The 25806-nt window shown below is 46.2% G+C and overlaps 1 protein-coding gene across 2 annotated transcripts in view; it reads left to right on the top strand.

Moving 5' to 3' along the window:
- Window positions 1-25806, top strand: part of LOC132573533 (pro-neuregulin-3, membrane-bound isoform-like) — a 1173232-nt gene that overhangs the window by 1081712 nt on the left and 65714 nt on the right. For both annotated transcript variants that reach the window (XM_060241045.1, XM_060241046.1), the window contains exons 6-7: window positions 9009-9111; window positions 23618-23744. In XM_060241045.1, coding sequence (XP_060097028.1) covers window positions 9009-9111; window positions 23618-23744 — 230 coding nt within the window. The remainder of the gene's footprint in view (window positions 1-9008; window positions 9112-23617; window positions 23745-25806) is intronic.

Raw genomic sequence — 25806 nt, forward strand, 5'->3', positions numbered from 1 at the left:
ATAGCACATGTTTACACAGCGCGCCATTCTCTACTTGTACTCTGTTAATGAACACCAGTGGGAGAAAAAGGTTATGGATTGTTCGCGCCCACGAAGCACTTGGACAACAATTGTCTTGTAGAACGCTTTCCGCTCATTTCCGCAATTTTCTTTAATTGTGCCAGGGTATTAATAGATCACACAGAGTCATGGACAGCTATGCCCATGTTGTAATCACTTACAAATGCAACGCGGTCTGTCTTAATTAGTTGAGTCATTGCTCAAGTTCCACCGCCCCCCCCGAAAGCAGAATGTTAAAATAACCACGCCCATTGTTAAAATATATATATATATTCATGGTAAAGTTGTGAAGTCAGATTGCTGGAATATGCCATGCCTACAGTACAGGATATTTAGGTTTTAGGACCACAGTGTCATGGGAGAGAGGGTGTCCTCTCCCTTCTTTCTCTCCCCCCCCACCCCGTCGTCAAATTTGAACATTTCCAGTGATCTCCTGGGAGCTTCATATTCAATGTGACTGCTGTCATAAAAAATTAGATCAGCTCAGGTACCGATATTATGAGTGTTAGTGAACAGCTCAAGTTTCAGCCCAAAGCCCATTTAGGGTTGCCTGACCTGACTCAAGAAATATCTGGGAATTTTAGAGGTGGAGCCAGGAGACTTTTGTATTTCCTAGATCAGGAGTGTCAAACATGTGGCCTGTGGGCTGAATCAGGCCCTCAGGGGACTCCTATCAGGCCCCCGAGCAACTGGCTGTCATTTACTTCCTTCTCCTTCTCTCTTGAGAACATATGAGAACATATGAAGCTGCCTTATACTGAATCAGACCCTTGGTCCATCGAAGTCAGTATTGTCTACTCAAACTGGCAGCGGCATTCCAGGGCCTCAAGCTGAGGTTTGCACACCTACTTGCCTGGACCCTTTTTAGTTGGAGATGCCAGGGATTGAACTTGGGACCTTCTGCATACCAAGCAGATGCTCTACCACTGAGCCACCGTCCCTCCTCTTGCATTCTTCTGCATAACAGCTTGCTTTGCAAGGCTTGCTGAATCACACAGGAGCTACAGAGCAAAGTCTCTATCTTCTCCATTGGCTGAGGCTCCTTCCTTGGGGAGGTAGGGGAGAGGGAGAGCTTGGTTTGCCAGGCTCTCTCAATTGCACAACAGAGCGACTAAGCCAAGCCTCTCTTCCTTCTGTTGGCTAAGGCTCCCTCTCTCTTGGTCCCCCAGGGAAAGAAGGAAAGAGCCAGAGCTTCCTTTGGCCAGTTCCCTGGATCCTATGGGAGAGATACAAAAATGCATCTTTAACACCAAGGAATGCTAATGTTTTAAGCTTTTTTTTTTCTTAAAAAAATCTTTAATTGTGTTTTCTGTGTCCTTTATAAAGTTTATATCTCTGCTACATAACCTTAAATAGATACACATCCAGCCCAGCCCAACAAGGTCTCATTTATGTCAGATCCAGCCCTCATAAAAAATTAGTCTGATACCCCTGCCCTAGAGAAATAAATAAAAATAAATGTGCCGTTCCCCTGACTACAGTCTTCATTTCCTTGTCCTCTTTTTTTTGCCTGTCCTGGCAGCTGCACTTCCACTAAATGAAAGTGAAATTTGTCATACACCCACAAGTCCCCATGTCAGGCTTTGGAAGTGTTTCAAAGCATGGCTTTTAAAGGGACACACACACACAGCAGCCAAAACAAACAGAATTTGCAAGCCCACTTTTGTGATCTCACTGGGGTAATGTTATAGATCCCAATTCAATGTTACATTTTTTTTCAGGTAAGATTGTCAGACCCCCTATCCAGGGGCTTCCATCCACCACCCACAATCTGGCCGCTGGGGAAAGCCCCAACCCCAAACACCCCTTCCCACATTGACATCATCATCATCATCATGATGTCACTCAGAAGTAATGTCATCGCACTAGGCATGTCATGTGCTGACACTAGAGCATTTTGACCAAAATGATGTGGTTACCCTGGAGCCCCCTGCTGGAAGCAAGGTAAGAACTGGCAACCCCTATTTCCAGGGCCTCAGATTGTGGTAGGAGATCTCAGGGGTCGAATTCTAAAAAGAGCTCATTTGCATATTAGGCCACACACCCCTGATGAAGCCAATCCTCCAAGAGTTTACAAGGCTCTTTTTACATCAGGGGTGTTTGGCCTAATATTTATTTATTTTGATTTATATCCCGCCCTACCCCACCAAAGTGGGCTCAGGGCAGCTGACAACACAGAATTCTAACAATAAAATCAAGAATTAAAATACATTAATAATGTACACCATAAAATAAACACAATTCGTCGGCATGCTATACTACAGCCTTCCTTAAAATTCAGATATTCAGATACTTGTCAGTTGTATGCCAACCGAAAGAGGACTGTCTTACAGGCCCTGCGGAGCTGCCCAAGGTTAATATGCAAAGGAGCTCCTGCTAGAATCCCACCGCTGGGAGATCTCAAGTTTGAATGATTCTATCCCACCTCAACAAACAATAGCACATCTCCAGCTAGGGCTGCCAACCTCCAGGTGGTAGATGGAGAACACCTGAAATTACAGTGGATCTCCAAGAATCAGACATCAATTCAACTGGAGGAAATGGCCCCTTTAGAAGGTAGGCACTATGGCATTATACCCCACTGAAGATCCTCCCTTCTTCAAACCTGCCCTCCTCTGGCTCCACCCCCAAATTCCCAAGTATTTCCCAACCCAGAGCTGGAAACCTTGTTCCATGCATACAAAACTTATCAGGGCAAAGGATTACAGGCTGGCCTTCTTCCTGGACTTCTGGTGAGGGATCTGGAGACCAAGTCCCATGAAGAAAGACTGAAGGAGCTGGGCATGTTTAGCCTGGAGAGGAGTTGACTGAGAGGTGATATGATCACCATCTTCAGGTACTTGAAGGGCTGTCATATAGAGGAGGGTGTGGAGCTGTGTTCTGTTGCCCCATAAGGTAGGACCAGAACCAGTGAGTTGAAATTAAATCAGATGAGTTTCTGGCTCAACATTAGGAAGAGCTTCCTGACAGTTAGAGCGGTTCCTCAGTGGAACAGGCTTCCTCGGGAGGTGTTGGGCTCTCCTTCCTTGGAGGTTTTGAAACAGAGGCTAGAGGGCCATCTGACAGCAATGATGATCCTGTGAATTTAGGGGGAGGTATTTGTGAGTTTCTTGCATTGTGTAGATGATGGCCTAGATGACCCTGAAGGTCATGTCAAACTCTGTGATTCTGTGATTCCTCTGCAAAGCCCCCAGCCAGTGATGTTATATGATGAGTGGAAAAGTAAGTGATTAAAATTAACAAATGCTATACAATTAAGGTGTCTAAATGTGAGGCTTCCTTTGAACTGGCAGTCAAGGCCAAACGCCAACCCCCTCCCCTCGGCACTGCCATTTCCCCTAAATTAGAGAACCCGTGGGTCAGAGGCAAAAAAAAATGACTCTGGAAGAAAAGAGATATTAATATGTATTTCATAAATTATTTTTAATAATGCATTTATTACAAAAGGGACTGGGGGAATTTAAGGAGAGGAGACCACAGTAATGGTGTTTATGAGAAGAAAATAGCATCAGGGTGAGAGGCTGATTAGCTTTTTCTAATACATTTGTTTAAACATGCCTTGTAAATATATTTTGTTTTTTAAAATCCATGTTTTAAAAATATAGATATTAATTAACTTAACATGAACACCTTGGCATATGTCACACTAAAATTTTATGTTTAATCCTTTCATTAACCAGGTCGAAGGAGGTAGATGGGGGGGGGGAATACGTCTCCAAAGCCCATTCTCGGTTCTTTTTTAGGACAAAAATGCATCTCCGCAAATAATATACTCAGCCAGTCACTGAATCCATTAATTACCCAACTTAATTGCTCGAGCGCTTCCAGCAATACTTAACTATGATTGGTTTCTCAATTATGTGATAGTGGATGGCTTACAATCAGTAGATTCAGCCCCTGGTGAATTTTGTTATGTACTGTTTTATCCATAACCGTTTGAGTTTGTATTGCAATACGACTCTGCGCCGGCTTCGGAAAGTTTGAATTTACTATGCAGCTCTTCAAACGGTGACATCTCAGGGCTGGAGTTTAACCAGCCATCTCCTATGCATGTATCCATGTTTGTATCCCACCTTCATTACCTGATCCCAGTTTGGGTTGCCAGCCACCTGGTGAATGGCAGCAGGAGGAAAAAATAAATAAAAAATGGCTGTCGGCCAATGTTCCCATCTGTTTAATCTCCTGCTGCTTGCCAGGCTGAATTTGATAACCCTACATAGAGCCCAAAGCGGCCATTTTCTCCACGAGAAGTTATCTATGTACTCTGGAGATCAGATGCAATTCCAGAAGATCCACAGGCTCCACACGGAGGGGGGGAAGGAGAGAGAGAGAAAGAGAGACAGACAGACAGATTAGATAGATAGATAGATAGATAGATAGATAGATAGATAGATAGATAGATAGATAGATAGATAGATAGATAGATAGATAGACAGACAGACAGACAGACAGACAGACAGACAGACAGACAGACAGACAGACAGACAAGACAAGACAGGCGATAAATTAACAGGCAGATGGATGGTAGATAGACAGACAGATAGGTGGATGGACGACAGACAGACAGATGGATGGATGGACGATAAATAGACAGATGGATGGTAGACAGATAGATAGATGGATGGACGATAGACAGGCAGACAGACAGACAGACAGATGATAAATAGACAGATGGATGGTAGATAGACAGATGGATGGACGATAGACAGGCAGACAGACAGACAGACGGAAGATAGATAGATAGATAGATAGATAGATAGATAGATAGATAGATAGATAGATAGATAGATAGATAGATAGATAGATAGATAGATAGATAGATAGATAGATAGATAGATAGATAGATAGATAGATAGATAGATAGATAGATAGATAGATAGGCAGGCAGGCAGGCAGGCAGGCAGATAGGCAGGCAGGCAGGCAGGCAGGCAGGCAGGTAGACAGTAGAGCTTTAATGGCTTCTGGTATGTTCAGAAATTTGAAATATTCAAGAAGTGCCCTAGGACGATATTGAGGTGTGCATGCCTGACAAAAGGGATCTCAGGTAGTGAAGGTTCAGACCAGGAGGCTAGGTCTTTACTGTATTGGATGAGGTTGCAATGCATTTACTTAATGAGGATCAGTCTCTACACAGCAAACTGGTGGGGCATGCTATTTCTGGACTGTATCATTTCATGTAGGAGATGGTGTGTCCGAATGCCTCGTCTGTGAAAATAATTCAGCATGGCATAACTAGTGTGCAGAGGGGAAAGACCAGCATTTGTTTTCTGTGTGCAAGGTGTTTGTTTTTGTTAGGACAGATTATTCTTGGGGCTTTTTTTGTAGCAGGAGCTCCTTTGCATATTAGGCCACACATCCCCGACGTAGCCAATCCTCCCTCCAAGAGCTTACAAAGCTCTTTTTTGTAAGCTCTTGGAGGTTTGGCTACATCAGGGGTGTGTGGCCTAATACGCAAAGGAGCTCCTGCTAGAATTCCAACCTTTATGCTCACCATATTTATCAGTCTTTGTCAATCTATATATCCTCCCCACCCAGCCACCCACCTACCTGTGTAATACATTGATTGATAGCCATCTAATCAAACCAATTTGACGCTTGGTCAATCTGGATCAAGAAAGCCTATGGTTGTTGGGTTTTTTGCCTGTGACGTTTTTTAAAAACCACTGAAGGAGCTGTTGATTAATTTAATTACGTTGTGCTCAGTTGCCTCATAATGCATGGCGATCACCTTCCCGCGATCGAGATGTCTTTTCTCGCTGCTGATGGTCCCTTTGTCTCTATGTTCAAGTTAATTACTTGGGGGTACTGTTTACCAAGGAGATGGTTTAAAAAAAAATAAAATAAAAATCTGTGCCTCTCAACTCCCCGGCAAGTAATGCACTGTGCAACGAAGCACATCAGAGACTGTGGAAAGCGTCTGGCGTTTGTCCAACTCTTTCTATCCAGAGGGGGGGGGGTTCTTTTTGGTTTTGCTCCTTTCTTTTCAGGGCTGCAAATCTTTCAGCATTTTATGTTGTTTGTGCGCTTGGGGACCGGAGGGACAACAAGGGATCTGAGAACTGAAGCATCATGCACTCCAAAAGGGGGAAAAAAAAGAAGACTGTGTATATTTATGAAAGGGACAATGGTTGGATTCTAGTGAGCCTTGTGACATTTAATAATCCCTCAGTCCTGTTGAAGAAATAAACAACTGCTTTTCTTTTTTTGCTGTTTTCCTTTTTTCTGTTCCCTTTAATATTATTTGAATGCTCTCTGAAGAACTGTGTCATTATCACTGAAACGAAATGGGATTGGTTTTCATAGCCATTTTTTCCTAGATCCATGAGAGCTCCTTGAAATGAAACCTAACATAAGACCTGAGAGTCAGTTTGGTGTAGTGGTTAAGTGTGTGGACTCTTCTCTGGGAGAACCGGGTTTGATTCCCCACTCCTCCACTTGCACCTGCTGGCATGGCCTTGGGTCAGCCATAACTCTGGCAGAGGTTGTCCTTGAAAGGGCAGCTGCTGTGAGAGCCCTCTCCAGCCCCGCCCACCTCACAGGGTGTCTGTTGTGAGGGAGGAAGGTAAAGGAGATTGTGAGCCACTCTGAGACTCTTCGGAGTGGAGGGCAGGATATAAATCCAATCCAATAATTCTGGGTTTTTTTTAAAAAAAACAGAAACTCTGTTTTAGAAACAAAAGCTAAGAGCAGGTCTGCTTTTTATCACCCTCCAGGTTTGTTTGTTTTTTTCAGCCCTGCCTTGTCCTAACACTAACAAACACAGATCCCTATTTGTGATTCATTTAATCTGCTAAAAACATTCCCATGATTCTACACTGCCCACTTATATTAAGAATTGTTGCTTCCCTTCCCATTTTAAGAACATAAGAGAACATAAGAGAAGCCATGTTGGATCAGGTCAATGGCCCATCCAGTCCAACACTCTGTGTCCGACAGTGGCCAAAAAAGAAAGGAAGTTCACAAGTGGGGCTAGAAGCCCTTCCACTTTGCCCCCCCCTCCCAAGCACCAAGAATGCAGAGCATCACTGCCCCTGACAGTTCCAATAATATGCTGTGGCTAATAGCCACTGATGGACCTCTGCTCCATATTTTTATCCAAACCCCTCTTGAAGCTGGCTATGCTTGTAGCCGCTGCCACCTCCTGTGGCAGTGAATTCCACGTGTTAATCACCCTTTGGGTGAAGAAGTACTTCTGTTATTATCCTATTATTCCTACTTCCTATTATCTGTTCTAACCCTACTGCTCAGCAATTTCATCGAATGCCCACGAGTCCTTGTATTGTGAGAAAGGGAGAAAAGTACTTCTTTCTCTACTTTCTCCATCCCATGCATTTTGTCTGATGAAGTCTGCTTAAGGGCATATGAAAGCTTACATTCTGAATAAAACTTAGTTGGTCTTAAAGGTGCACTTGTCTAATGCTTTGTTCTATTGCTTCAGACCAACGCGGCTGCCTACTGGCAGGTCTGTATGTTACAGGCGACACAATACTACTGCCGAAAAGAGTATTCCCATGCCAGGGCCCCACCACTGTTGTGACACTCCTCTGCAACTTGACACAGCTGTATCACAAGTTTCCCTGTCTTCAGAGGAACGTGGCTTGGGAAAACATATGATGCATTGACACCAATTTTAAGCAGAAGGTGCCACGGCACATTGTAAGGCTTTGGGGGACAATGGGACACATAAGAACATAAGAGAAGCCATGTTGGATCAGGCCAATGGCCCATCCAGTCTGACACTCTGTGTCACATAAGAGAAGCCATGTTGGATCAGACCAATGGCCCATCCAGTCTGACACTCTGTGTCACATAAGAACATAAGAGAAGCCATGTTGGATCACACCAATGGCCCATCCAGTCCAACACTCTGTCCCCCAAAAAAACCCAAGTGCCATCAGGAGATCCACCAGTGGGGTCAGGGCACTAGAAGCCCTCCTACTGTTGCTCCCACAGCACCAAGAATACAGAGCATCACTGCCCCAGGAAGAGAGAGCCATCTATATCCTGTGGCTAATAGACACTGAATGACCTCTGCTCCATATGTTTATCCAGTCCCCTCTTGAAGCCATCTATGCTTGTAGCTGCCACCACCTCATGTGGCATTGAATTCCATGTGTTAAATCACTCTTTGGGTGAAGAAGTACTTCCTTTTATCCATTTCTAGCCCACGAGTACTTGTATTGTGAGAAAGGGAGAAAAGCAGTTCTTTCTCTGCCTTCTCTATCCCATGCAGAATCTTGTCAACCTCTATCATGTCACCCCTCAGTCATTGTTTCTCTAAGCTTAAAAGCTTTCTGGAAGTCAAGGTAAACAATATCTATTGAACCTCCTGATGGCACTTGGGGATTTTTGGCCACTGTGTGACAGAGTGTTGGACTGGATGGGCCATTGGCCTGACCCAAGATGGCTTCTCTTATGTTCTTCTGTGACACAGAGTGTTGGACTGGATGGGCCATTGGCCTGATCCAACATGGCTTCTCTGATGTTCTTATGTGACACAGAGTGTTGGACTGGATGGGCCATTGGCCTGATCCAACAGGGCTTCTCTGATGTTCTTCTGTGACACAGAGTGTTGGACTGGATGGGCCATTGGCCTGATCCAACAGGGCTTCTCTTATGTTCTTATGAGGTCCACCAGTGGGGTCAGGACACTAAAAGCCCTCCCACTGTTGTCAAGCACCAAGAATACAAAGCATCACTGCCCCAGTCAGAGTTCCATCTATACCCTGAGGCTAATAGATGGAGCTCTCTGACTGGAGCATGCCTTTTTAAAGCAGTGGTCCTGTGCCTCCACTAATGGGTATTCCCCACCCTTATAACCTGCAAATCCCCCGTTCCCTCTTCTCAGTCGGAACAATTTGTTGTGCTGCATCACCCCTTGAAAACGCCTGGTGTTTGCGGATGTTGCTGTTTCATGTTTCCATAATTCTCAATTTTACTGTCCACAGAGAGCGAAGAGATTTACCAGCGGCAGGTGCTGTCTATTTCCTGTATCGTCTTTGGCATAGTCATAGTGGGCATGATCTGTGCAGCGTTCTACTTCAAAACAAAGTAAGAGCCTTTGTCTAGTCTTCTTCCGGTCCTTATGCCTTTCCATTCATAATTTTTCCCCCTCCCCTTAAATCCATGGCATTGTTCTGAAAGAATGAGCACTGTTCCCCTCCCCGCATATGTATTCTTGGGTCGGCCTGCTCTGGGAGAAGTACCTGTACAGGTAACTCCAAGGTCTCTGAGACGGACATCCATCACATCATTCAACTGGGTCCGCATGCACATGCATCAGTGAATGGGGAGGTTGTGTTTCCTTTGCTTTGATCTCAACCAAGTGGGGTTTCCAGCTTTGGGTTGGAGGTGAAGCTTGGGGAGGGCAAAGTTTGGGGAGGGGAGCGACCTCAGCAGGATATGATGCCATAAAGTCCACCCTCCAAAGCAGCCATTTTCTCTTGGGGAAAATGGATCTTGGTCATCTGAAGAGCAATTGTAATAGTGGGAGATCTCCAGGTGCCACCTGGAAGATGACAACTGTACAACCAAGGGCAGCCCTCCTTGACAGAATGAGATTTTCTTCTCACGTTGTCATATCTTATCCTTGGACCTTAGAAACCATGACTACCCTTGAAGTTGTTTTGAGATACCAACCAAGTAATGGGAGCCAGCCACAGAGATAGCATCATTCAGTTGGAGAAGGCCATCTCCAACTGAACAGTGCTGTCACTGTGATTGTCTTCTGTTACTTGGTGGTATCTCAAAACAGCTCCAAGGGTCTGATTGATGGCTGATGCATGGGTGTGACTGATGACTGATGCTTGGGTTATAAGTCTGTGCAAAGGAGCTGGAAGTCTGCATGGACACAAATGCAGCTCAGTCTATTCAGATTGATGGCTAGCTTGTATTAATGAAGATCAGGGCTTTTTTTGTAGCAGAACTCCTTTGCATATTAGGCTATACCCCCTGATGTAGCCAATCCTCCAAGAGCTTACAGTAGGCCTTGTACAAAGAGCCGTGTAAGCTCTTTGAGGGTTGGTTATATCAGGATATGTGGCCTAATATGCAAAGGAGTTCCTGCTACAACCCCCCCCCCCAAAAAAAAAAACCTCTGATGAAAATCCATGATAAAAGGCACATAAACACAGCGGGTGTAAATAAATGGGGTACAATGCACCAGGAGCTTCTCAAGTAGGAATGCTCACAGAAATCACATTTAAAATGAAATTTGAAGTGAATCTGATAATGTGAAGCATACTACAGAAATGGAGTAGGGGGATGAATCATGTATCTTTGGGGTTGTTGCCAGTTTGGTGTAGTGGTTGCCAGAGAGCCAGTTTGGTGTAGTGGTTAAGTGTGTGGACTCGTATTTGGGAGAACCGGGTTTGATTCCCCCACTCCTCCACTTGCAGCTGCCGGATTAGCCTTGGGTCCGCCATAGCTATCGCAGGAGTTGTCCTTGAAAGGGCAGTTGCTGTGAGAGCCCTCTCAGCCCTGCGCACCTCACAGGGTGTCTGTTGTGGGGGGAAAAGATATAGGAGATGGTAAGCTGCTCTGAGTCTCTGATTCAGAGAGAAGGGTGGGGTATAAATCTGCAGTCTTCTTGTTGTTGTTGTTGAATTCCACCAGTTCCCGTATTGTCACTGGGTTTCTACACTGAAATCTAAAGTAAGTTTTTATGTAAACCACCCCAAATTCTACTCTATTCAGGATGACGGAAAAGAGGGAGTAACCAATCCCTACGTAATATCCCAGTTGTCATGTTGTATAAATCGATGGTGTGGCCTCATTTAGAGTACTGTGTACAATTCTCGTCACTGCGCCTCAAAAAAGATATTATAGCATTGGAAAAAGTGCAGAAAAGGGCAACTAGAATGATTAAAGGGTTGAAATACTTTCACTATGAAGAAAGGTTAAAAGGCTTGGGGCTCTTTAGCTTGGAGGAACGTTGACTGCAGGGTGACATGATAGAGATTTACAAGATTATACACAGGATAGAGAAGGTAGAGAAAAAAAGTACTTTTCTCTCTTTCTCACAATACAAGAACTCGTGGGCATTCAAAGAAATTGCTGAGCAGTTGGGTTAGAACGGATAAAAGGAAGTACTTCTTCATCCAAAGGGGGATTAACATGTGGAATTCACTGCCACAGGAGATGGCAGCAGCTACAAGCATAGACAGCTTAAAGAGGGGATTGGATAAACATATGGAGCAGAGGTCCATCAGTGGCTCTTAGCCACAGCTTATTGTTGGAACTGTCTGGGACAGTGATGCTCTGTATTCTCGTGCTTGGGGGGTGGGGCACAGTGGCAGGGCTTCTAGCCCCACTGGTGGACCTCTTGATGGCCCTTGGGTTTTTTGGCCACTGTGTGACACAGAGTGTTGGACTGGATGGGCCGTTGGCCTGATCCAACATGGCTTCTCTTATGTTCTTATGCTGTATATCTACCTCAGAGTTTGTGCTTCACACACTAACTGAGAAAAGTCTATTTGATCAACCTACTACAATCCTAAAGTGCCCTTCTCTCACTGTCCCTGCTAGTATAACCCAACCAGTGCTTTAAACAGGGATGGAATTCTAGCAGGAGCTCATTTACATATTAGGCCACACACCCCTGATGTAGCCAATCCTCCAAGAACTTGCAAGGCTCTTTTTTATAAGCTATTGTAGGATTGGCTACATCAGGGGTGTGGCCTAATATGCAAAGGAGCTCCTGCTAGAATTCCACCCTTGGCTTTAAATATATGCTAATGTTCTCTAAAGCAGCGGAGAGGGAGAGGAAAAGAGATCTCGAGGTTGAGGTGGTGAGCGTGCTGAAAATAACGACTCTGTGTGCTATTATAACAGGAGAAAGGCAATATTTCTCTATGCCAGGGATTATTAAGAAAGGGATTGAAAATACAATAACCAATAATGTAGTGCCTTTCTATAGATCTACGGTGCAGCTTCATTTAGAATAGTGTATACAGTTCTGGTTTCTGTATCTCATAAAAAGATATTGCAGAGCTGGGAAAAACAGAGGAAAAGGCAAATGAAATAATTAAGGGGTTCAAGCACCTTCTGTATGAGGAAAGGCTAAGGATTCTGGGGCTTTTCAATTTCACAAGAAGATAATCCAAGGGTGAGATGATAAAAAAACTATGCACAAGGGGGGAAATGTAGCTGAACAGAACTTTTTCTTCCTATTCCATAGAACTTAGGGGGCGGCCAATGAAGTTGATAGACAATAGAGTTATCGGGTTGCCAAGTCCGACTCAAGAAATATCTGGGGACTTGGTGGGTGGAGCCAGGAGTGAGGGTGTGACAAGCATGACTGAACCCTGAGGGGAGTTCTGGCCATCAAACTTAAAGGGACCGCCCACCTTTTAAATGCCTTCCCTCCATTTGGAATAATGAAAGATAGGGGCACTTTCTTTTGGGGCTCATAGAAATGGACCCCCTGGTCCAATCTTTTTGAGACTTGGGGGTTGTTTTGAGGAGAGGCACCAGATGCTATGCAGAAAATGTGGTGCCTCTGCCTCAAAAAACAGCTCCCCCACAGCTCCAGATACTCACAGATCAATTCTCCATTATACCCCATGGGAATCAGGCCCCATAGAGTATAATAGAGTGCCCAGCAGACTTTTCCCTCCCCCCTGCTTTCTGATGACCCTGAAGCAGGAGGAGGACCTCCAAACCAGAGGATCCCCTGCCCCCACCTGGGGATTGGCAACCCTGTAGGGCTAGGCAAACGAAAAGAAGTGTTTTCTTTTGCTTAAGTGAAATTCAACTGTGTGATTCACTGCCGATGGCTGTTGTGCTGTCCACTGGCATAGACAGCTGTTAAAAGGGATTGGCAACCCTATGCCAGTGTCAGAAGGCAACATCAGGGAAGGCCTTGGTCTCTATGTCTTGTTGGTGGGCCACTGAGTGAAACCAGGATGCCGGACTGGGTGGACCACTGGTTTGGTACAGAAGGGCCTTATTATATCCTTGTATGTCATCCACAAAGATTAGAGATCTTCTGGTTTGTTTGTTTTTTTACTGTATTTTTTTTTTTACTTCCGTATCTCTGTTGGCTATGAGTTGTCAGCAAATCTGAATGCTCTTTTCACGATCGGCGTCCAGAAAAACCCTAAACTCTGCCCAAAACACACAATGGCAATTAAAAATGAGCTAAAATAAGACATAGAAATAAATTGTACACATTGGTAATTTGCCTGCTTCGTGCCTTTTCCTAATGTAGCTTTTATTGACTGCAGAATCGAATGATGTTCCTGTGGAATTAGGGTTGCCACGTCCAATTCAAGAAATATCTGGGGACTTTGGGGGTGGAGCCAGGAGACATTAGGGGTGGAGCCAAGATCAAGGCTGTGACAAGCATAATTGGCCATCACATTTAAAGGGACGGCACACCTTTTCAATGTCTTCCTTCCATAGGAAATAATGAAGGATAGGGGCACCTTCTTTTGGGGCTCATAGAATTGGACCCCCTGGTCCAATCTTTTTGAAACTTTGGGGGTATTTTGGGGAGAGGCACTAGATGCTATACTGAAAATGTGGTGCCTCTACCCCAAAAAACAGCCCCCCTAGAGCCCCAGATACCCGCAGATCAATTCTCCATGATTTTCTATGGGAATAAATCTCCATAGGGAACAATAGAGTTCCCAGCAGACATTTCCCTCCCCTCCCCCTGCTTTCTGATGACCCTGAAGCAGAGGGAGGGTCTTCAAACCGGGGGATCCCCTGCCCCCACCTGGGGATTGGCAACCCTATATGGAATCCCATTTTCCCTGTGTTGACTGGTGCATGATGGGATCTGCATTGCTGCAGCCTTGGGATTTCTAGGATGTAGAGACAGGCCTTTGTTGCCTCTGTAAGAGAACATAAGAGAACACGAGAGAAGTCATATTGGATCAGGTCAAAGGCCCATCCAGTCCAACATTCTGTGTCACACAGTGGCCAAAAAACCCAGGTGCCATCAGGAGATTCATCAGTGGGGCCAGGACACCAGAAGCCCTCCCACTGTGCCCCCCCCCCCCAGCACCAAGAACACAGAGCATCACTGCCCCAGACAGAGAGTTCCGACAATATGCTGTGCCTAATAGCCACTGATGGACCTCTGCTCCATATGCTTATCCAATCCCCTCTTGAAGCTGGCTTTGCTTGTAGCCGCCGCCACCTCCTGTGGTAGTGAATTACACGTGTTAATCACCTTTTGGATGAAGAAGTACTTTCTTTGATCTGTTCTAGAGCCAGTTTAGTGTAGTGGTTAAGTGTGCGGACTCTTATCTGGGAGAACCGGGTTTGATTCCCCACTCCTCCACTTGCAGCTGCTGGAATGGCCTTGGCTCAGCTATAGCTCTAGCAGAAGTTGTCCTTGAAAGGGCAGCTGCTGTGAGAGCCCTCTCCAGCCCCACCCACCTCACAGGGCGTCTGTTGTGGGGGAGGAAGGTAAAGGAGATTGTGAGCTGCTCTGAGACTCTTCGGAGTGGAGGGCGGGATATAAATCCAATATCATCTTCTTCTTCTAACCCAACTGCTCAGCAATTTCATTGAGTGTCGACAAGTTCTTCTATTGTGAGAAAATGAGACACCTTCTCTATCCCATGCATAATCTTGCAAATGTGAAGGGTCGCTTGGGATTTGTGAAGATGATGGTTACAACTTTAGCTTATGCTGGGCTTTTTTCTTTCGTAGAAAAAGGCCAGGAGGTGCTCATTTGCATATTAGGCCACACACCCTGACATCACCATTGTTTCACACAGGACTTTTTTGTAGACTAAGCCCAGCAGAGATTCATTTGCATATTAGGCCACACCCCCTGACACCAAGCCAACCAAAACTGTGTTCCTGTGCGTTCCTGCTAAAAAAAAAAAAAGCCCCGAGCTTATGTATTGCCCACTTTTCTCACGGATAGTTTCAGAGGATAGCTGTGTTATGATCTGTAGCAGAACATCTAGATTAGAATCCAGGAGCACTTTAGAAACCAACAAGATTTCCAGGGTATGAGCCAAGGTTCCCATTCCCACACCCCCATTGGGGTTTCCCCCCATTTTGGGGCCTCCAACCCCCAGCATGGAGGTGGCTGGTGAGGAAACCCCACCCCCAAAGAGCTCTATCATCACCCAATGTGCCCAATATGATGACATCACCTGGAAGTGATGCCATCATGCCAGGCACATCATGTGAGGGATGCTCTAGCATTTGGATAAAAAAAAACTCTATGGTGCCATAGAGGTTTTTTACCCAAATGCTAGAGCGTCCCCTGCACACAGTGCCCGGGGGTGATGATGTCACTACCAGGTGATGTCATTGCCCCATGCACACTACACATGTGTGAAAAAAGTCCCCCACTGGCAGTCAAGTAAGACCTGGCAAACCAAGTACGAGCCAGCTCAGAAAATGGGTATCTAAGCTCACTTTCTCCCTGAGACTTGAAGCAGATTACAGTGTACAGAAAGGAGGAGGGAAACCATAGCCGTACAGCATAGGACTTCAAATGAATAGTGCAATAGGATCAGAACTAAAAAATTGAATGGCAGTCTGAGCAATAAGAAGAACATATAGCATAAGATGTGCAATGAACAGTACAAAATGCACGTACAAAAGGGGCTGGAATTTGGAACGCAGAAAGGTTTCCTTCAATCAAAAGAACAGTCAAAAAGGCTTGACAACGGTTGCTAACCTTCAGGTGGTGGCTGAAGATCTCCTGGAATTTCAACGGATCTCTAGGCAATGGAGATCAGTTCCCCTGGAGGAAACATCTGCTTTGGAAGGTGGACTCTATGACATTATAGCTATTTGAAGTCCCTTTCTTCCCCAAACCCTGCCCTCTTCAGTAGGGTTTCCAGGTCCAACTCAGGAAATATCTGGGGGCTTTGGGAATGGAGCCAAGAACAAGCACAATTGAACTCTGAAGGGAGTTCTGGCCATCACGTTCCTTAATGCCCTCTTTCCATTGGAAATAATGGAGGATGGGGGCATCTTATTTGGGAGCTCATAGAATTGGACCCCCTGGTCCAATCTTTTTTGAAGGAGAGCATGTAAGAACATAAAAACATAAGAGAAACCATGCTGGATCAGGCCAATAGCCCATCCAGCCCAACACTCTGTGTCAGACAGTGGCCAAAAAACCCAGGTGCCATCAGGAGGTCCATCTGTGGGGCCAGGACACTAGAAGTCCTCACACTGTTGCCCTTCCCAAGCACCAGAATCTATGCCAAATAACTGGTGCATCCACCTCAAAAAAACAGCCCCCCTAGAGTCCCAGATACCCACAAATCAATTCCCCATTATACCCTATGGAGACCAGTCTCCATAGAGTATAATGGAGTGATCTGTTGACATCCCCCCCACTTTCTGATAACCCTAAAGTGAAGGGAAGGCCTCCAAATCAGGGGATTCCCTTCCCCCAACTGGGAATTGGTGGCCCTACTCAGACTGCACCCCCAAAATCTCCAGGTATTTCCTATCCCGGGGCCGGCAACCCTAGACTTATTTCCGGCAAGCTTTATGCCAAACACCTCCTAGTGAAACTAGAAAGCTGGCTGACAACAAACAACATACTAGGCCCAGAACAAATAGGGGTTCGCCACGGTAAATCCACCCTTGACCACCGTGTCGTTTTATCACACCTAGTTTCCAAATACAGTGGGAAATCTGGCAACAAACTCTTCGCTGCCTTTTTAGACCTCGAGGCAGGCGTTTGACTCAGTTCCGAGAGAGTTGCTCTGGGTTAAGTTGGCCAGGAAGAACATGGATGCCAGATTGCTTACCTTGATTAAAAAACTGTATACACGCACCAGCTGTCAAGTTAAGTACAACCTCCAGGGCAATCTAACTTCGGGAATTCCAATTTGTAAGGGTGTGAAACAGGGCTGTATCCTTGGCCCAGCACTTTTTAATCTTTTTTTAAAAATGATCTAGCCCCTGTTTGATATGCAATCGATGGGCATGCCCCTAAAATTGCTCACCGTCACGTTCCCATCCTTTTATATGCGGATGATGCCATCTTATTGTCATGTTCCCAAATTGGATTGAGGCGTCTATTATACCAAGTTATGACCTATCTCAATAACAACGAGTTAACCCTGAATTATGGGAAAACAAAGATTTTAGCTTTCTCTAAATCTTAAAAGCAATTATTATGGTCAGTCCAGGGAAACCCTATTGAACAGGTCAAAACTACCAAATATAACTTCAGTAAACCAGGGCACCCTTTTGTGATGGGGGGCAACACCAAGACGTAAATGGATACCTCACAGAAAGCACTAAGTAGATCTTCCAAGGTCCTTGAGCAATACATGGAAATGTGCAATATGAAAACTATGGAGAAAAAAAGCAACCAAGAGAGCTCTATCCATAATGAGTTCTGGACCTTTTCACCTTGATCTATAGAACCACCAACCCATTAAAGAAACTTGGAGAGAGTGTAAAAACTGACTTGCTGGTTTGACGGACAAACTTGGTAGAGAAGAGGCGGCCCACGTATGGTCCTCAGCAGCAATACACTCTTCTCCGTCTTGCTCAAGGTTGTTTGAAGAAGTGAGCAGCGGCTCACAAGAGTTGCTACCTGGCCACAGGTTTTGTTTCAGGTGCTCCTGGGCTGTTCCTTTTTACTACTGCTAGAGACAGACCAACAAGGCTTCATCTTGCTCAAAGTTATCTATCTCAGGGGTCCCCAACCCCCCGGCCGTGGACCCGGTACCAGTCCATGAGCTGTTAGCAATCGGGCCGTGAGTTGTATAATTATTTCATTATATATTACAATGGAAGAAGAAGACGACGACGACATTGGATTTATATCTCGCCATCCACTCCAAATCTCAAAAGTGGTTTACAGTCTCCTTCACCTTCCTCCCCCACAGCAGACACCCTGGAAGGTGTGTGGGGCTGAGAGAGCTCTCCCAGAAGCTGCCCTTTCAAGGACAGCTCTGCAAGAGCTATGGCTCACTCAAAGCCATTCCAGCAGCTCCAAATGGAGGTGCGGAGAATCAAACCCGGTTCTCCCAGATAAGAGTTCACACATTTAACCACTACTCCAAACTAATAGAGATAAAGTGCACAATTGTATCATCCTGAAACCATTGGGCTCCCCCACCCCCGGTCAGTGGAAAAATTGTCTTCGACAAAACCGGTCCCTGGTGCCAAAAAGGTTGGGGACCACTGCTCTATCGCATTTAGGATTCTCTGCTGCGGCTGGCAGTGGTGCTGTCCATGGTCCTGAAACATTTATCTCAACATCTGCAGCCTGGGATTCTTTAACTGAAAAAGGCAGCGATTAAACCTGTGACCTCCTGCATGCACGGCTGGTTCTCTACCACCGAACCTGGGCCTCTATACTTGTACAGTCGTGTGCAATGTGACAGAGCAGCGTGTCTCTAATATCCTCTGCAATATTAATTTAAGAGCAGTCAATGCGTGCATTGCACGTGCGTAAAAAGAGAAGTGCTTTCGGCAACTCGTTCGGCATTTAATAGGTAGCACCGCACACATTGTAATTTCCTGCAAAAGGGGAAAACGAATACTTTTTTTTTTCTCAGATGTTCCGCTAACACATGCAGTAAATAGAATACATTAGCCTCATTTGTTTTTCAAATAAAGCGGCAAAATAAAGATTTTAATTTGCGGGTGACTTGTAAATAGAAACCAACCTTCCCAGCTGTTTCTGGCTTTTAAATCCTCTCATTCATTTTACAACAACTGGCTGAGAGAATGCAGGATGTGCAATATCGTTAGGAATGTAAAGTTGCCCATCCCTTAAATGAGAGGGGAGTGGAGAAGGCTGCTGTATTTTTGGTTTACAATTTGGAGGGGGGAAAAAATATCCCAGCCAATACTTAGGCATCTCTGTAACAGAAGGTTACTGAGCTGTGTTTATAAAGGAACATTTCTTTTCCAATTGTATTTATTTGTTCAGAATGAAAAACATTTATTTAGCTTTAAAACAACGGATGTGGTGGCTAAAAAGGCAAATGCAATTTGGAGCTGTATCAACAGAAGTATAGTGTCCAGATCATGTGAAGAGATGGCTATCGCTTTACTCTGCTCTGGTGAGACCTCACCTGGAATCTTGTGTTCAGTTTTGGGCACCACATTTTAAGAAGTATATAGACAAGCTGGAACAGGTCCAGAGGAGGGCAATGATGATGGTGAGGGATCTGGAGAGCAACTTCTATGAAGAAAGGTTGAAGGAGCTGGGCATGTTTAGCCTGGAGAGGAGGTGGCTGACAGGTGATATGATCACCATCTTTAAGTACTTGAAGGGCTGTGTCAAGTCGGCAGATTCAATAACGAGTCCTTGTTGATAACAAAGTAGCTGGTTTATTGATATCATGGTTCTCGACTACAGTGAGATTGAAAGACTAAAGATCATACAGTAGAATGCCATCATATAAGGTATACTTCAAAGGGATTCTTGAGGGAGGGGTGCTATGCAGGGCACATTCACACATTGATGTTACAATTTCTTTCTCAGGCCTGCTTTGGCCTTGAGCGTCTCTTGGCTCCAACCTCCCCCGATGCCCAGCCTGAGAAGGCCCGATAAACTCTTTCACATATTCCCATTTCAAAGCAAAACTACATAACAAAGGAAAGGAGGGGGGTGAGGAGAGTTCAAGCTAGCAGCATTGGAATAAAGTATGGCTTTACCCAGGATGCTTCTCTCCTGAACCAAAGATTGAGTGCAGGCCTGACCAAAGTTAAAGCAGACTTGACAGGCTGTCCTATAGAGGATGGTGTGGGATTGTTTTCTGTGGCCCCAGAAGGTAGAACCAGAACCAATGGGATGAAATTAAATCAAAGGAGTTTCCGGCTCAACATTAGGAAGAACTTCCTGACCATTGGAGCAGTTCCTCAGTGGAACAGGCTTCCTCGGGAGGTGGTGGGCTCTCCTTCCTTGGAGGTTTTTCAACAGAGGCTAGATGGCCATCTGACAGCAATGAAGGTCCTGTGAATTTAGGGGGAAGTATTTGTGAGTTTAGAGCAGTTCCTCAGTGGAACAGGCTTCCTCGGGAGGTGGTGGGCTCTCCTTCCTTGGAGGTTTTTCAGCAGAGGCTAGATGGCCATCTGACAGCAATGAAGATCCTGTGAATTTAGGGGGAGGTGTTTGTGAGTTTAGAGCAGTTCCTCAGTGGAACAGGCTTCCTCGGGAGGTGGTTGGCTCTCCTTCCTTGGAGGTTTTTCAACAGAGGCTAGATGACTATCTGACAGCAATGAAGGTCCTGTGAATTTAGGGGGAGGTATCTGTGAGTTTCCTGCATTGTGCAGGGGGTTGGACTAGACGACCCTGGAGGTCCCTTCCAACTCTATGATTCTATGATTTTTATTGAATTTGAAGATCATATTCTCTCTTAGTGTCCAACCCTAAAGAGGAATGCACTTCCTTTACATTTAAGACTTAAAAAAAATGTGATGTGACAACCCAGGACAATAACAAATCATGAACACAAATACACAAGTGGGGACCCCTAAGTGTCAGCTCCTGGGCAGTCCTCAATAGTCAGTCCCTTCAATAATTCAGAGAAGGTTCATTTTATTGATAGATACTTTACAGCAGCATGACTCTCTTTGTCAAATCTGGCCCTTACCTTTGGGGCCAGATCTATATACCCCCTCCCCCGGCCATTGTGAGCCTGCCCAAATTCACTGTGAAAAGCCCGCAGAAAGCAAAGGTGAGCATTTCTCACCAAGCCCCCATTGAAAAAGAAGAAGACCATAGATTTATATCCTGCCCTTCTCTCTGAATCAGTCTCAGAGCGGCTTACAATCTCCAGGAGAGCCAGTGTGGTGTAGTGGTTAAGTGTGCGGACTCTTATCTGGGAGAACCGGGTTTGATTCCCCACTTCTCCACTTGCACCTGCTAGCACGGCCTTGGGTCAGCCATAGCTCTGGCAGAGGTTGTCCTTGAAAGGGCAGCTGCTGTGAGAGCCCTCTCCAGCCCCACCCACCTCACAGGGTGTCTGTTGTAGGGGAGGAAGGGAAAGAAGAAGAAGAAGAAGATATTGGATTTCTTTCCCGCCCTCCACTCCGAAGAGTCTCAGAGCGGCTCACAATCTCTTTTCCCTTCCTCCCCCACAACAGACACCCTGTGAGGTGGGTGGGGCTGGAGAGGGCTCTCACAGCAGCTGCCCTTTCAAGGACAACCTCTGCCAGAGCTATGGCTGACCAAAGGACATTCCAGCAGGTGCAAGTGGAGGAGTGGGGAATGAAACCCGGTTCTCCCAGATAAGAGAGCTATGGCTGACCCAAGGCCATTCCAGCAGGTGCAAGTGGAGGAGTGGGGAATCAAACCCGGTTCTCCCAGATAGGAGTCCGCACACTTAACCATTACACTGAACTGGCTCTTGTGAGATTGTGAGCCACTCTGAGACTCTTCAGAGTGGAGGGCGGGATATAAATCCAATATCTTCTTCTTCTTCTTTATCTTCTTCCCACAACAGACACCCTGTGAGGTGGGTGCGACTGTGAGAGCTCTTGCAGCAGCTGCCCTTTCAAGGAGAACTCCTGCGATAGCTATGGCTGACCCAAGGCCATTCCAGCAGCTGCAAGTGAAAGAGTGGGGGATCAAACCCGGTTCTCCCAGATAAGAGAGCTATGGCTGACCCAAGGCTATCCCAGCTGCTGTAAGTTGAGGAGTGGGGAATCAAACCCGGTTCTCCCAGATAAGAGTCTGCGCACTTAACCACTACACCAAACTGACTATTAGCAGGTGCCAAGACAGTCTCTGATGAAGAGATAGCATGTTCTTGAAAGCCAGACACAGGCCTCTCCACCAGGGCAGAGTGCTTAAATTGTAAGGGACAGACTGAAGCAAAGCGAGCAAGGCAAAACAGACTAAAACTCACCCAAACATTCCCAGTGCAGTTACAAAGATTCACAGAAACGTGGAACAGTAGTATTCATGGCACGTAGGGTTGCCAATCCCCAGGTGGGGACAGGGGATCCCTGGTTTGGAGGCCCTCCCCCCACTTCAGGGTCATTAGAAAGCGGGGGATGGAATGTCTTCTGGGTTCTCCATTATTCCCTATAGAGACCGATTCCCATAGGGTATTATGGAGAATTGATCCGTGGGTATCTGGGGCTCTGGGGGGGGGTGTTTTTTGAGATAAAGGCACCACATTTTCCGCATAGCTTCCAGTGCCTCTCCTCAAACCACCCTCCAAGTTTCGAAAGGATTAGACCAAGGGGTCCAATTCTTTGAGTCCCAAAAGAAGGTGCCCCTATCCTTCATTATTTCCAATGAAGGGAAGGCGTTTAAAAGGTGTGCGGTCCCTTTAAATGCGATGGCCAAAACTCCCTTTGGAGTTCAGTTATGCTTGTCACAACCTTGCTCCTGGCTCCACCCCTGAAGTCTCCTGGCTCCACCCCCAAAGTCTCCTGGCTCCACCCCAAAAGTCCCCAGATATTTCTTGGATTGGACCTGGCAATTGTAATGGCAAGGCCCCTTGCCAATAAGAAACTTAAAGGGAAGTTCTTTCGCTGGTCCCTTCTTCGTCCTCTGGCTTCTGAGACCCACCCCCTATGGCCTTTCATCCCCTCGTCAGCCACTACTGCCTCCCCATCTTTGTCCTTCCACACCCTTCTTAATCATCTTACTCTCCCACTGTCCCCTCATTCCTCAGTCTGAGCCCCCCATTGGCAACCCCAGCCAGCTTGCCCAGCTGAAGTACCAAAGCTGCCTGCCTGCCTTGGCGGCTCCCTCTCCCCTACCCACCTTAATTGTTAGAGAAAGTAGCTTCTTGCTTGCTCAGCTCATGTAGGGAAGGTGGTGGCTATTTCTCCTGAGAGCCAGTTTGGTGTAGTGGTTAAGTGCGCGGGCTCTTATCTGGGAGAACCGGGTTTGATTCCCCACTCCTCCCCTTGCAGCTGTTGGAATGGCCTTGGGTCAGCCATAGCTCTGGCAGAGGTTGTCCTTGAAAGGGCAGCTGCTGTAAGAGCTGTCTCAGCCCCACCTACCTCACAGGGTGTCTGTCAGGGAGGGCAGGGAGGTAAAGGAGATCGTGACAGCTCTGAGATTTTTGTTGTCTGTTGTTTTGTTGTCTGTAGAAGAAGACTGCAGATTTATACCCTGCCCTTCTCTCTGAATCAGAGACTCAGAGCGGCTTACAATCTCCTTTATCTTCTCCCCTCACAACAGACATCCTGTGGGGTGAATGTGGCTGAGAGAGCTCTTACAGCAGCTGCCCTTTCAAGGACAGTTCTGTGAGAGCTATGGCTGACCCAAGGCCATTCCAGCAGCTGCAAGTGGAGGAGTGAGGAATCAAACCCGGTTCTCCCAGATAAAAGTCCTCACACTTAACCAGCACACCAAACTGGCTCTCTTCTGTCTCTCTTATACCCCAGGCTCAACTTTCTCCTCCATCTTTATTTCTCCTTTCCACTTGGTTTTTCCTTTCAATATAGAGGGGCCTGATCTGCCCAGTAACACACTTCCAGATGAGACACACTTCTAAATTTGAAGAATGAGATGACTTGCTTTCAAAACCACTCTTAAAACACAACAGACACCCTGCGTTAAAGTTATTGAGACTGGAAGGGAGGGAGGAAGAATAACTGTATTTGATCATCCCTGGGTTTTCTTTCCCTGCAGGAAGCAAGCAAAACATATTCAGGAACAGCTGAAAGAGACGCAGAACGGGAAAACCTACAGCCTTAATGCTCCCGGCATGATGGCAAAACCAGAGACCAGGGCCCAGAGCCGAGTCCAGCTGCAAACTGTGAGTAACTTCGCCAGCCTCAACCCCTTCATTGACTGGCAGAGCATTTGATGCTGATGCTTTTTGGGCCTCACATCTCTGCTTCCCAGATGTGCCACTAAATTTGCACCTGCGGTTTTGTGGAACTAACAAACCGACTCCCTCCTGTTCTAGTACGGCCTGCTAAAACAATGCAAAACGATGCCTCGCGCCGGGCTGTTTGCACAGTTGGCTCCAGCTCATGGACCCACCCTATCGATAAAGAGATGAGACACTGTCTTTATAGGCAATAATAATGGGCTGGGCAATATAGGGCCCTATAGGTCAACATCAGAATTGGGCCCTGAAGCAAACCAGCAAGTAGCAAAGAGCTTTTAAAACTGGTAAATTTGATCCACGTAACTCATAGCTGCTATCCGCCTAGATACCAAATGTCACATCGACGGAAATGTCTCAACAAACGTCATAGGCAGCCTCACCCAGAATGCTTTGCTTTAGTCAAGCCTGGATATAATCAAAGCATGGATAACTTTAGCCACCCCCTGCCTGTTGGTAGTGGAGTTGCTGCATCAGCCAAAGCTAGCTAAGTCTTTTACAGGAAAGATCTGCACCTCCGTAAGAACAGAAGAGAAGCCATGTTGGATCAGGCCAATGGCCCATCCAACACTCTGTGTCATATAAGAACAGAAGAGAAGCCATGTTGGATCAGGCCCATGGCCCATCCAGTCCAACACTCTGTGTCACATAAGAGAGGCCATGCTGGATCAGGCCAGTGGCCCATCCAGTCCAACACTCTGTGTCACATAAGAGAGGCCATGCTGGATCAGGCCAATGGCCCATCCAGTCCAACACTCTGTGTCACATAAGAACATAAGAGAAGCCATGTTCGATCAGGCCAATGGCCCATCCACTCCAACACTCTGTGTCACATAAGAACAGAAGAGAAGCCATGTTGGATCAGGCCCATGGCCCATCCAGTCCAACACTCTGTGTCACATAAGAACAGAAGAGAAGCCATGTTGGATCAGGCCAATGGCCCATCCAGTCCAACACTCTGTGTCACATAAGAACATAAGAGAAGCCATGATGGATCAGGCCAATGGCCCATCCAGTCCAACACTCTGTGTCACATAAGAACAGAAAAGAAGCCATGTTGGATCAGGCCCATGGCCCATCCAGTCCAACACTCTGTGTCACATAAGAACAGAAAAGAAGCCATGTTGGATCAGGCCCATGGCCCATCCAGTCCAACACTCTGTGTCACATAAGAACAGAAGAGAAGCCATGTTGGATTAGGCCAATGGCCCATCCAGTTCAACACTCTGTGTCACATAAGAACAGAAGAGAAGCCATGTTGGATCAGGCCCATGGCCCATCCAGTCCAACACTCTGTGTCACATAAGAACAGAAGAGAAGCCATGTTGGATCAGGCCCATGGCCCATCCAGTCCAACACTCTGTGTCACATAAGAACAGAAGAGAAGCCATGTTGGATCAGGCCAATGGCCCATCCAGTCCAACACTCTGTGTCACATAGCGGCCAAAAAACCCAGGTGCCATCAGAAGGGCCATCAGTGGGGCCAGTACACTAGAAGTCCTGACACTGTTGTCCCTCCCAAGCACCAAGAATACAGAGCATTACTGCCGCAGACAGAAAGTTCCAACAATACACTGTGGCTAATAGACACTGATGGACCTCTGCTCCATATGTTTATCCAATCCCCTCCATTTGAAACTCCAGGTCAAAAACTACTCCCTAATGACACACTTGGACCAATTCCGCACTAGGCTTCTTTAAAGTATTGTATACATTTGAACATATGAAGCTGCCTTCTACTGAATCAGACCCTCAGTCCATCAGAGTCAGTATTCTCTACTTAGACTGCCAGCAGCTGTCCAGGGTCTCAAGCTGAGGTTTTTCACACCAACTTGCCTGGACCCTTTTTAGTTAGAGATGCCGGGGATTGAACCTTGGACCTTCTGCTTGCCAAGCAGATGCTCTACCACTGAGCCACCGTCCCTCCCCAAGAAGAAGACCATAGATTTATACCCCACCCTTCTCTCTGAATCAGAGTCTGTGAGGT

This window comes from Heteronotia binoei, chromosome 6, assembly GCF_032191835.1.
Source record: "Heteronotia binoei isolate CCM8104 ecotype False Entrance Well chromosome 6, APGP_CSIRO_Hbin_v1, whole genome shotgun sequence".
NCBI classification, from domain to species: Eukaryota; Metazoa; Chordata; class Lepidosauria; order Squamata; family Gekkonidae; genus Heteronotia; species Heteronotia binoei.